This window comes from Ictidomys tridecemlineatus, chromosome 8 (genome assembly GCF_052094955.1).
Source record: "Ictidomys tridecemlineatus isolate mIctTri1 chromosome 8, mIctTri1.hap1, whole genome shotgun sequence".
Taxonomy (NCBI): domain Eukaryota; kingdom Metazoa; phylum Chordata; class Mammalia; order Rodentia; family Sciuridae; genus Ictidomys; species Ictidomys tridecemlineatus.
Window position 1 is genome coordinate 25,702,238 of NC_135484.1, and position 12,387 is coordinate 25,714,624.

General features: G+C 32.4%; 1 protein-coding gene across 11 annotated transcripts in view; it reads left to right on the top strand.

Annotated features, from left to right (window-relative positions):
- Reps1 (RALBP1 associated Eps domain containing 1) overlaps nucleotides 1-12,387 on the top strand; it is a 75,877-nt gene that overhangs the window by 47,368 nt on the left and 16,122 nt on the right. For 5 of the 11 annotated variants that reach the window (XM_078019037.1, XM_078019039.1, XM_078019041.1 and 2 more), the window contains exons 9-10: nucleotides 3,588-3,691; nucleotides 7,063-7,143. In XM_078019037.1, the coding sequence (XP_077875163.1) occupies nucleotides 3,588-3,691; nucleotides 7,063-7,143 (185 nt within the window). The remainder of the gene's footprint in view (nucleotides 1-3,587; nucleotides 3,692-7,062; nucleotides 7,144-12,387) is intronic. The other 6 variants (XM_078019038.1, XM_078019040.1, XM_078019043.1 and 3 more) reach the window with 2 other exon arrangements.

A 12,387-nucleotide genomic window follows, 5' to 3' on the forward strand; every position in this document is an offset into this window, starting at 1 on the left:
TATCTTATTTTGTTTGAGGTAAATCTGGGCTCCAAACACCAAGCCTTGCAGCTCAAATCCAATTTATTGCTTGTTTTTGTATACTGCACAAATTGAGTGGGTTTTTTTAATCATTGAAAAAAACAAAAGGATAATATGTCATCATACATGAAAATTATGTGAAACTCGTATTTTAGTGACCATAAATAAAATATTAATACAGCCACACTCATTCAATTACAAATTGTCTGTGGCTGTCTGTGTACTATAGTGGCAGAGTTGAATAGTTGTAGTAGAGGCTATATAGCCTATAAAATCTAAAAAATTTATTATCTAGACCTTTGCTTAAAAAAGAAAAGTTGCTAATTCCTAAAATACATAAAGAAAATCTAGCTTTGCATAGAAAAAGGAAATACTATTATATACTGCTTTCAGATATTGTTGACTATTCTTAGGTACTACATCAAACACAAATGGTGGACTGGGGGTGTAGTTCAGTTGGTAGAGCACTTACTTAGCATGTGCAAGACCCCAGGTTCGATCTCCAGTACCACCACCAAAAATATACACACACAAATTGTAATTTCTTAAAAGTTATTTGCAGTGTGAAAGCTGAAACCATATTAATGAATTTTTTGTAATGTTAAACGTTAAAATTCATTGATATGCCTTGTACTTTGAATGAACCCTTTATCCATGAATGATTTTTATCATAATATAGTGGTTATTTATAAAAATAAGAGTTTATTGAGTTATACAGATCTTTTACATATTGAGATGTTTCATTATAAAATATCAAAAATATTTTACTTTTTTTTGGCAGTACCAGGGAATATGGAGTACTCCACCACTGAGCTACTTCCCTAACCCTTTTTGAGACAAGTTCTCTCTTAAGTTGCTGAGGCTGTGTCTAACTTGAAATCCTCCTGCCTCAGACTCCCAGATATCTGGGATTATAGGTAGGCACGACCATAACCGGCAAAAAAGCATATTTGTAAATTTTGTAACCTGTCTCATCAGAGAAGTCTTTATGTACTAGGAAACACTTAAGGTTATGGATATATATACACATTTTTCAAAATTATAAGTTTTTCCTAAAAGCTTAAAATTTGTCATTAGTAACAAATACTGAAAATAGTTGTTCACTGTATTCATTTGAGAAAATGTCTGCCTAATACTCAAATCCAAATACTTATAGTTTATAAACTGTTCCCTCAAGATAAATGGTATTCTATGAAAAGTGGTCAGTTCGGCTTACAGCTGAATCACATAGACATTTTTCTTTGAGACAACCATTGTACCCTGATATGCAACAGAAGTGCTTTATATATATTTCCCATTTTGTCACAGAGTATTATAAAGGTGTGTTTTTAGTGCTAAAATTTATCAAAATTAAATATTATTTACTTCATTATGAAATTCTTCAGTGAGAGCAACATGCATTTTTTTGTATTATAGTAAAAATTTTGAATTTATATATGTGAGGGTGAATAATACATTTTGTCATCACTGCTGTGATTCTTCTTGATGAACCAGTAGTGCTTTTAACCACTGTTGCTTTTCAGAATCAGTGTCAATATCAATACAGGAAGAAAAATTACTAATATTATTACAAGAATAATTTTGACTTTTTAGGACCCCCCCCCAAAAAAAAGAATTGTAAAGATTCCCAAAAGAAGTCAGTGATTCATTTTTTGAGAACTGAGATTGTAAGAAAATAATCATTGAAATGATAATAAAGTATAATTACTTGGGTGAGTAGTATTTTATTTCTTAGCCTTAAGAGGCTAGACCCATTGTAGCTTTTGTACCATTGATAGAGATTATCTGGATCTCTTCCCAAATTATAACTGCCTTGAGGTGAGGATGTGGTATAGTCTGTCCCTGAATTTGTAAAACAACAACATCATGAGAACTGAGATCTGAAAGCCAAACCAGAGCCTCAGAAGGTCCTAAGATGATGTTGAAGAGAAAAGAATAGAGTCTGGCTTTAAATTGATTCTTTTGGAAATTAATCCCCCTAGAGTTAATACTATTTAATTCTATTTATTTTTCTTTAATACTTAAGTGCTTTAGTGGGGGGCAGGGATCTCTCGTAAAGACCTTTCTTCATTTTCTATGGCCAAAATGTAATGCTAGATTGTAAACTAGAACTTGCAATGTGGTATAATGATAAAAGGTATAATTACAGGGTACATAAAAGGGAAATATTTTGAGAGAGTCATGAAACACAGCAGGTAGAAGGAGAATTTTGAGAGTTTTCCCAACTATTAGTTGTGATTCTAAGAAAATGACAGTAATGAAGAACACAAAAAGCAACTTACTCAGTAAATACTTGAGTGCTATTCTGTATTAGATCCTATGTTAGGTACTAAAAGGTAAAAAAAATTATGACTAAATTGAAAGATTGAAAGCCAAATAACAGTAGGTTTATTATATGGCTGTTTGCTTAGACATCTGAAGTATAGAGCTAACACTTAATACCAAGTGTCTTTCTTTCTGGTGGAAAAACTTGGATATTATTTTATTTAACTTGCCCATGGTCAAATAGAAAGAGACAGATATTGGAATTGTGAATGATATGTGGTCTAAACAAATTACATACTCCCTGTTGATTGGGATTATATTCAAAGCTGTGTAAACCTTGAAAATTAGGGAATTTAGTTACCTTTGAAATTATATTTTTAAGTGTAGATTTAGAGAGATTTTAAATTAGGGCTTAAATAGAATTAAAATTATAGTATGGTACTTTGACTTACATTAAAAATCATATCGAATTAGTGTCATGGATTTGTAGCTATTGATAAATAGCAGTGAGTGTAATGACAAAAGTTTTAAGGGCTGGGGGTATAGCTTAGTGGTAGAGGGCATGTGCAAGGTCTGGGTTCAATCCACAGGACTAAAAGAAAGGTTTAAGTTTCATATGGGCTTATGGATTTTTACTTTTTTTTTTAATGACTGGAAATTCCTTTTATTTCCGTTTTTTTGGTATCAAGAAAGATTTGCTGAGGAAATGTGATTAATGAGTATGAATCAGCAGTTCCCAAAGTATATTTCAAGAGAATATTGAAGCATTTTATGTGATGAAAAGCATTTGTGTTTGAGAAAAACTAACTTACAAATGTTAAGTTTATTTACTATTGGACATAAGTAGTGTTGATATACATGGAAGTGCTCCAACAGGGAATTATAGTATCCCACAAACTTATTTGAGCAAAAAAACCTAATTTTTGAAAGTCACCATAGTGATTAGTATTACAAGGAATATACTTTGGGAAGCTGATTAAAAAAATCCATCCCTGATATCAGAAACTGAGTCAGAGCATTTGACCTCTTTTATTATCACTGTATAAAATAAACGTGTATAACAATCTTCTGCTTATTCCTAACTAGATTTTATTTTCATAAAAAGTTAAACTGTGGTTTCAGGTAGACAAAGTAGTATGAATGAGTATTTGTCTGATGATTAAAATGTTTATTTGGGGAACATAAGAAAAATCAGTTTATAAATTACTACTTAGGAAAATCATCTGCTAGCTTTTTTATAAGTAAATATTCTAAACTAAAATATATTGTTAATAGGGGATTCTTCTGTTTTTAAATTACAGATGTTGGAGATCAGCCAGGCTCTCCTACTGAAGCACCTCCAAGCAAGTCACCATCAATGCCATCACTAAACCAGACTTGGCCTGAGCTGAATCAAAGCAGTGAGGTTAGCATAGCTTTCTTTTCTTTTTTTTCAATTAAAAATTAGCATTTTTAAGGTAAGAAATTTCAAACAGGTTAATGTCAGTATAAAGCTCTTTGAGCATGCATGCATAGTTAATATAACTGATAAATAAATGTTTGTAATGATGTAACTTTTGAAGTTTTTAATGTACATGCACTGTCATTTGGTTTCCATTGTTTATCCCCACTAAAATATTGTGAGTTAGTTGGGGCAGATGAATGAAGTTAAAAGTCAAAGTGAATGACTTGGCCAAGATCTCATTTCCAGGAGATTTAAGAGCTAAGATTTTAATATAAGTCCTTTGATACTAGTTAGCTGCCTTGTCTAGTGAGTCATGCCATCTCAGTCCTTAGGTACATGATAATACAATTGGAATCTTGGGATTGGAAGTGATGTGATGTCACTAGGCATGCCTTCCACAGGAATAAGATATTTTCTGTGACCTTATTCAATATTAAATGGAGTGTTTTGTCTAAATGTGACCAAGCATAGTATGCAAAATAGAATTTGGGACAAATGCATTGTTCTCCAGTGACTTCAAAGTTCTATCATATAAAACAATAAAAGGATCACTTTGCTTAGAATAAAGGAAGAGGGCCTGAGGCCCCCCTCCGCTGAGGCACCTCCTGAGGACGCTCTGTTGAACTTTAGGGTTCTGGAGGACTCCATTTGGAAACCACTGTTCCAGCCTGAGAGCATTTCTCTTTGTGAATAAATTATCTTTTTTTCTTTAGGTAGTACTGCAAAAATAAGAGTTTGTTAACTTTCAGGAAGCTTCTGTGCTTTCCATGTTCTTGAAAGCCAGAAAAATACTAGATTAAAGAGTACCTTAGTTAATTTGGGACAGTTGTAACAGAAGTAATTGGCAGTTTTGTACTATTTTTACTGCTTTGTAAACACCCAACCACAGACAAGACTGTGTCTTAAGCATTATAACATTATACCATATGTCCTACCATCAGATGTAAACCTATTAATATGTTTTTGTAGAGAAGGGGATTAAGCCCTTGAAAAATTGGCCAGTAGAACGTTTATGGAGAGTAGATAAGTGTTCTTAAAAATATTACTTTCACTGCATTTACATTTCTATCATTTTTTAAAGGCACTATCAGAATAAAAGGAGTATTGTTAGCCTACTTTTATCAGTTTGTAAATAAGAGCAGCTCTTATGAGTCTCAACTCCAACTCCTAAGCCCGTGTTCATTTTAAATGAAATCACATGTGATTAACGCGTTAAAGACGAGGGATGGAAGTCCCTTCTCAATTCTGATTCCACTAGTTGCTGACTGCCTGCTTAAATATTCCTATCAAGTTCTATTTTCTAGTATTTGCTAACAATACCAAAAAAGTGGTAATTTTTTTCACTTTATATGAAATATCAAAAGCTAATAAAACATTGATTTTAAGATGTATTAATGATATCTACTCTAAATGATACCTATTTAGCTACTTAGGATATAAAATTTAGATTTTATTTTCATTGTCTACCACCAAAACACTAATATTTTTTTAACTTTAATTTAGCACCTGTGGATATGGATTAGGTAGTACAGGGGATAACACTAATGATAATCACTAACATTTGTTGAACACTTTTGATATTCCAGTTCTGTCCAGAAAGCTCTTTATCTATATTAACTCCTTAAATCCTCAGAATACTCCTGTGAAGTAGGTAGTATTAATTTCATGTTACAGATGGTGAAACTGAAGTACAGAGAGGTTATGGAATATAACTGGCCCAAGTTTGCAAAGCCCAAATAGGATTCCAGTAGTCTGGTTCCAGAGCCTTGTGCTCTTAACCATTTACTAAAGTCATGAAGAGGAGAATCTCGTCCCTCCAAATTGCTTACAGATAGTCTTGTAAAACCAGGAGGACAAACCTCATGATACCCAAACAGGGTGTTAGTATATATGCCTTCTTTTTGCCAAAGTTTTCTGTATTTGAACTTTTTTCAGTTAATTAGGGTTTTAAAAATTCCTTATGAATCCTGGTGACAATAATTGTTGAAGAAGAAAACAATTGTATTAACAGATATTGTAAGTCACTTCCTTGAACTGATGTCTCCTGATAGAAGTGAGTTATTATGGCTTTTCTACCTAAAATACTTTGAGTGCATCACTATTTCTGTTTATCTTATTTTTCATGCTAAAACTAATCTGCAGAAAAAATTGATGAATGATTGTATTGCCCATTTTTGTAGATAATTTTTAATAGTGCACTCAATTGCTAACTTCTACATGTCTTCTCAAATTGAATATCAGTATTTTAAATAGTAAATTGAACTTTGAAGCATAAAACTATACTTTCCCAAAGTGAATTATAAAAAGAATTTTGGTGAATGGGTAGTTGTGTGTCTGTGTGTAAACATTTGTTTGTATATATTGTATATGTGTAGATGTTTTTTCCTCTTCAGAGGATAACTGATAAATTTTAAGAATCTGATTTAACTGACAATTTTAATGTAAAAATTCTGTACCATATTACTAAGATCTCTACAACAAATGGAATTTACTGTAATTAATATTGAATTATCCACTATTTTAAGAGGTATGATATTTCTTTGTGTACCTCTTTTAGATATGTAATACTTCATATACATCTTCTATATATAACACATACTCAAATGCTTGATTTGCTCTCATTGTGGCTGCATTCTGATTTTTCTAGCATGGGGAGGGGGGTGCCTGATTGGCGATTCCATCTTGTGAACTAGCATGGCCCTGTTTTTTGTGCTGATTGCAGGGGTTGACTTGCTACAGGTTGACATAAGCGCAAACATATTAATTCCAGAATTCCTTGCATTTTATCTCAATTATATTTTATTAAATATCTATGCATATGTATAAAATATGTGCACGAACATAATAGAATCATCTTTCAGGGGTCGCACTGGCAAGTCACACTGACTTGCTTTGTTTTAATCAAAACTTTGTTACCATTACCAAGTCAATGCATTAACGTTTGAATTTTAAAAGAAGGATTATTCTTTCTTCCAGGCTAGACAAACCCCTTTACATTTTCACTTGATAGCCATTTATATCACTCACAATATGGTCCTGTATTATGTTTTGAATCTTAATTCTGTAAGGCTATGAATCTCTTTAGTAGAGATTACAGAAAATTATTACTATTCAGTTGATATCTGCTTGTGAAACTGTTTGCCTTTTATTCAAAATGACCCAAGATAGATAAGTATAAGATATTCATGGAAAAATAGAAGTTACATAATAATGTTAGACCTATGAAACACAGCTTGCAGTGCAACCTCTGAATTACTTTGCTAAATCTTCTCCAATGATCTTTTACTCCATCTTTCTCATCATGCTGACTTGTCTCTCCTCTGTCTGTTCAGCAGTGGGAGACATTTAGTGAACGCTCTTCAAGCTCACAAACTCTGACCCAATTTGATTCTAACATTGCACCAGCTGATCCTGTAAGTCAATCACTTAGCTTGCTTGTTTGAAATTAATTTTATTAACCCAAATTTCCATTCATTATGGTTTTTTAGCCAATATGCATGATTCAGTGTAGTGCTTAGAGGGAAATGTTGGCAGACTTTTCAATTTTTGTGTGTTTAATGGTGGAAAGAATTTTTTTTCTCCATTCCTTGTACTTTCTAGTTATTTTGGTGAGAAAAACTATGCTTTTAAAATCTGGTACATGTGTCTAAAGAAGCATTTTGTGATAATTGATTTGGTTAACCATGTTGTCATTTGCTAATTAAATGTATGTTTTATTTAACATACTACGTATTTCAATGTAGTGACACTTATGTAAATATTATTTGTATGCTTATGCATCATGTAATATGTACTGTGTATGTAAATATTTATGCAGTGTCATCTTTTTAAAAACACTTCAAATGATAGGCTTTTGTTTAATTAGTATATTAAGTTCTGTTAGATAGAATCAAGTTCAGTAAAACAATACATAGCTATTTGTCAAAAATTCCTCTTGTGCAAAGGAACCTGTCTTGTCTTCCTGTGGTTTACTGTATTTTTTTGAAAATGCTACAAAGTTCATATCCTGAATGTAAAAATTAATTTTATCTCTATAAAGTTAATTTCATCTATGCCCCTCCTGTCCTTGAAGTTATTTGAAAACTTCAAAACTTTAAATTATTTTTCTCTCTGTTCATTTCTCTGCCTTTGCATGCGTCTGCGTGCGCGCGCGCGTGCGCGCGCGCTCGCTCTCTCTCTCTCTCTCTCTCTCTCTCTCTCTCTCTCTCTCTCTCTCTCTCTCCATGCTAATAAGCACTTTCCAAAAAGAAAAGAGGAATTAAGTAGTAAGGGAAGAAGAGTATAAAGGTAGGGTTTTTTGGTTTTGTTTTCTTAAGTGAGCTGAGTAGAAAGCTATGTAGAAAGTGACACAGGCATTCTTAGATTTAGCAGCTGGCAATTAATAATTAAGTATTAAAATGGCTTCATCATTTAATATGGATTTGGAGAAGTGGCTTTAAAGATAAAATATTTTCAGTTTCAATCAGTGGAGTTTGGGTGCCTTATAAAATTTTAAAGAATTTGTATTGTGGGCTCAGTGGGAGAGCACTTGCCTGGCATATGTGAAGCATCAGGTTCAATTCTTAGCACCACATATACAGAAATAAATAAATAAAGGTCTATCACCTAAAACAATTTTTTTATAGAATTTGTATTTGAAATATAGAGGATGCTATTACAGTCATTTAATTCAAACATAATATATGGCCTTTAAAAATGTTTATAGTCTATTAAAATATTCAGGGACCAATTTATATGTAGATCTTCTGTGCCTTTTGCTTCTGTTAGTATATTTAAGGCATTTATTTTTTACTTTTATCTGAAAAGTGCAAGAGAAATAAAGCCAACAGTTGAAATTTTTGCTGCTTATTAGCAGCCATAATTAAGATCTTTTGGGAAGTGACAAGTTTTAAGCTTTAAAGAGTTCCCTATTTTATTTCTACCTGCTAATTTTTTAAGTATATAGTCCAGTTAATTTTGTTTATTTAATGAAGGTATTTTATAGAAAAAAATCATCTTAATCTCTTAACCCTTACAAGACAGTGAAAATAATCACATGTAGTATTATAACTCTTTGTGAGACAAAGTAAGAACATTATATGTAAAAATCTAGAGCTCAGAGTCAAAATAAATTGACTCATGACTGCCAGGAAATATAGAGGAACGTTGAGCTTATTACAAGTGATGTTCTTACTTGGAAATAATATCCTAATTTATGAGTGTTTAAAAGTATACTTTGTTATTTCTAGTGTGGTAGACAAGAGACTGTAGGAAAATAAAGAATGCTTGACATTTTAAACTTGAAGTTAGACTTCTGAATTTGATCATTTTAATTGGCATTCTTAGCAGACAAGGCTTTCCCTATGTTCATATGTGAATACATGACTATATCATGTACAATCACAGAATGGGAAAATATACTCCATGTATGTATAATATGTCAAAATGCACTCTACTGCCATGTATATGTAAAAAGAACAAATGAAAAAATGGGGAAAAATTAAGTTGACATTCTTAAGTATTTATACTCTTGACATCTAGAAAATCTTTTTTCATTTATGTCGTTAAGCTTAAACCTGAACTTTGTTCTCTAACCTGTAATCTTTAATTTTTCAGTTGGGAGAATACCTTCCTTTCTCCTAATTGTGTGCTTTAGAATCTGAGTTTCTTAACCTTCATTTAATACGAACTGAAATATTGACTATTTATAGAGCATAGCCTGGAGCCACAATCCCAGATAATCCTTTGCAAGGCTTATATAAATAAGGATTTTAAGTAAATAAATGAGACTCTTTCAGATTAGAAGAGAGAAGATAAAAACAATAAAACTATAAAGTTTTTATGTGAATTTAACTTACCTTTCAGGGATGTATTTAGTTAGTTAGGGGATTGAACTCAAGTTATTACTCATGCCAGACGAGCACTCTACCACTGAGCTACAGCCCAGCCCTTCAGTGTTGAAAATATATAATGAAATATTAAAAAGGAACTAAATCTTGGGTAATTAACCCTTTTCTCAATAAAATAAAAAATCTTACATAGCACAGTGACCTCATATGTACACTGGGATGGTTAGTTATTAGGCTTTCAGAGTTCCGATGAAATTAAGATTCTAATTATCTCATTTTCAGCTGAATAAACCAGTAGGCAGAGAAAGGGTTGGCTATGTGGGAAGGATTTCACAAGAGGTTATAGTAGTATGCTTAGTCTTCACTGAAAATAGACATTGGCAAAATGGACAAGGGTAGTCCAGGCAGGGAGAGTTTCATGAGCAGGATCAGTTCATTGTTGTCATAGTATAGGGTGCACATACCTATGGAGGAACAGTGGGAGCTGAGAAATGTAGTTGAAAGTAGATTGAGAAAATCTTCATAAGCTAGAGTAAGTAGCTGAATTTCACCTTACAGGGTAATAGCACCAGGAGATATCACAGAGTACCCGAATGAGATGGGCAAGGACAGTAAGGGGAAGATAACTTAGGCAACAATGTGAATTAACTGAAGCAAGAGGGATCAAGAGGTCTAATACCTAATTCCCTGACATGGGAATGAAAAGTAGGCAGGACTGGATTCAGACAGATAAGAATAATAGCATTTAAGGCATGTAGAAAAATTAGATCTATGAGATACATATGTAATATATATAATTCAATAAAGTACTGCATTATGTAAAATCACACCAAATACATAACACAGATGTGCCATGAATGATTAGAAATGGATTACCTGAAGGATTTGGGTAATCTGACTAGATAAGAAGATGTTGGCCAGCCAATTTTGTTTCTTCCCCTAGAAACAGTAGGTTGGAGCCGAAAAAGTGTTACTTTGGCATCTTATGGCACATGTGTCTTAGGACTAAGAGATTTGTATACATTTTGGTTCTTCATGTGGATGCTAAAATGCTTAAAGTGAAAGCTCCCTGTCTTGCTGCACATTACAGTCGTAAATGCAACTTCTGATATCTTAATCTGAGGTTAGACGTGGTCATGTGTGTCAAGTTCATCAAAGCACTACCATGTTCTGCTGTCAGTAGATCTACTGGACTAAAGCCATTGTAGAACCACAGCAACCAGTAGTTGTATGAATACAGTGTGCTACAGAATATTGATTTGTTGGTACAGAAGACCTGAATGAAGTTACAGAACATTGCAGATTTTCTTGACCTCCCTTTTTTATACCACAAATGGATACAAATACTAGTTAATATTTCCAACTATTTTAAATTTTATAAATCTGATTTTATATACATAGAATATATATTAGATAAATGATACAAATTTGAAGCATCTAAATTTGACATTTTTTTCCCCCTGATTTGTTTGGGTTTGGAATCAGAAATTATTTTCACATGTGCTATCATTTCTTTTTCCTTGATTTTGTCTTAGAATGGTGAATTCTGATTCTTATAACACTTATTTATGCAATTAAAATTGTAAATATACAGAGCTATATTTTGCCTAGTATGTACAATTAAATGACAAAATGTGTTTACCTGAGAACTACAATGTAGTTAATGTTGTACCTGATAAATTAAAAATACATAAAGCAAAAATTAACTAAAAGAAAAGTAGAAAATCACTTTCAGAGTCAGGTTTACCTATTTTAGCAATTTATATATTAATCAGTCAAATAATCTATAATTTGTAAGTGATTAGAATGATACAAATTTATCTATGGATATAGTGAAAAATACAGTGCACAAGACTTTAGGCTACAGATTTTTTTTAAGAACATTTTGAGAGGAATAAACAAAACTGAACTTAGCTGCTTTCCTGGTATCACGTTTAAAACAAAAACCTTTCCCTTCTGATACAATAGTAAATGTAAAGGCAAGATTATAAAACATTGAAAAGAAGTCATGTATCTTTTAAGACTTTGAGAGAAAAGAAAAAAAATTAAAGGTACCACTTGCACAAACTGTTTTTAAAAAAACAGTTAATTAGGGCTGGAAATGTGGCTCAGTATCAAAGTGCCTCTGGATCCAATCCCCGATACCAAAAAGAAAAAAAAAAAGCAGTTAATTAGGCCAAATTGAAATTATATTATATCAAGAATATAATAAAGGAAACTCAGTAACAAGAATATATTTATCACACACTGAAAAAACGAATGCAGAATGTTTTGAAGCTTCTGTGCATCAGAAAAAAATGAATACAGAAGTGTGTAAAAGACGTGCAGATTGCAAGAAAGAAATATAGAAAAAGACATTCATAACCATCAGCTAAAAAAAAGTGTATAACTAGGAGTGGGGCAGTGGCTCAGTGGTAGAGTACTTGCCTAGCACGTGTGGGAGTGGCTCTGTGGTAGAGCACTTGCCTAGCATGTTGAGGCACTGGATTCAATTCTCAGCACCACATATAAATAAATAAGATAAAGATCCATTGACAACTAGAAAATATATTTTTTTTTAAATATATAACTACAAAGAGAAACAACTCACATCTACAGATTAACAAAGATTGAAACTCTGGCATTATAAGAAATTATGAAGTAAGAAAATAGTCATGTATAAAACTATGGTGTGTGTGTATTTATTTTTGTGGTGTTGGGGATTGAACCCAGGGCCTTGTGCATGCAAGGTGAGCACTCTACTCCCAACCCCTAAAGCCATGTTTTTTGTATTGCAACTATAACTTAAACAGTATCTTAAGTGTGTTAGTATATTTTGAGAGTCACTCA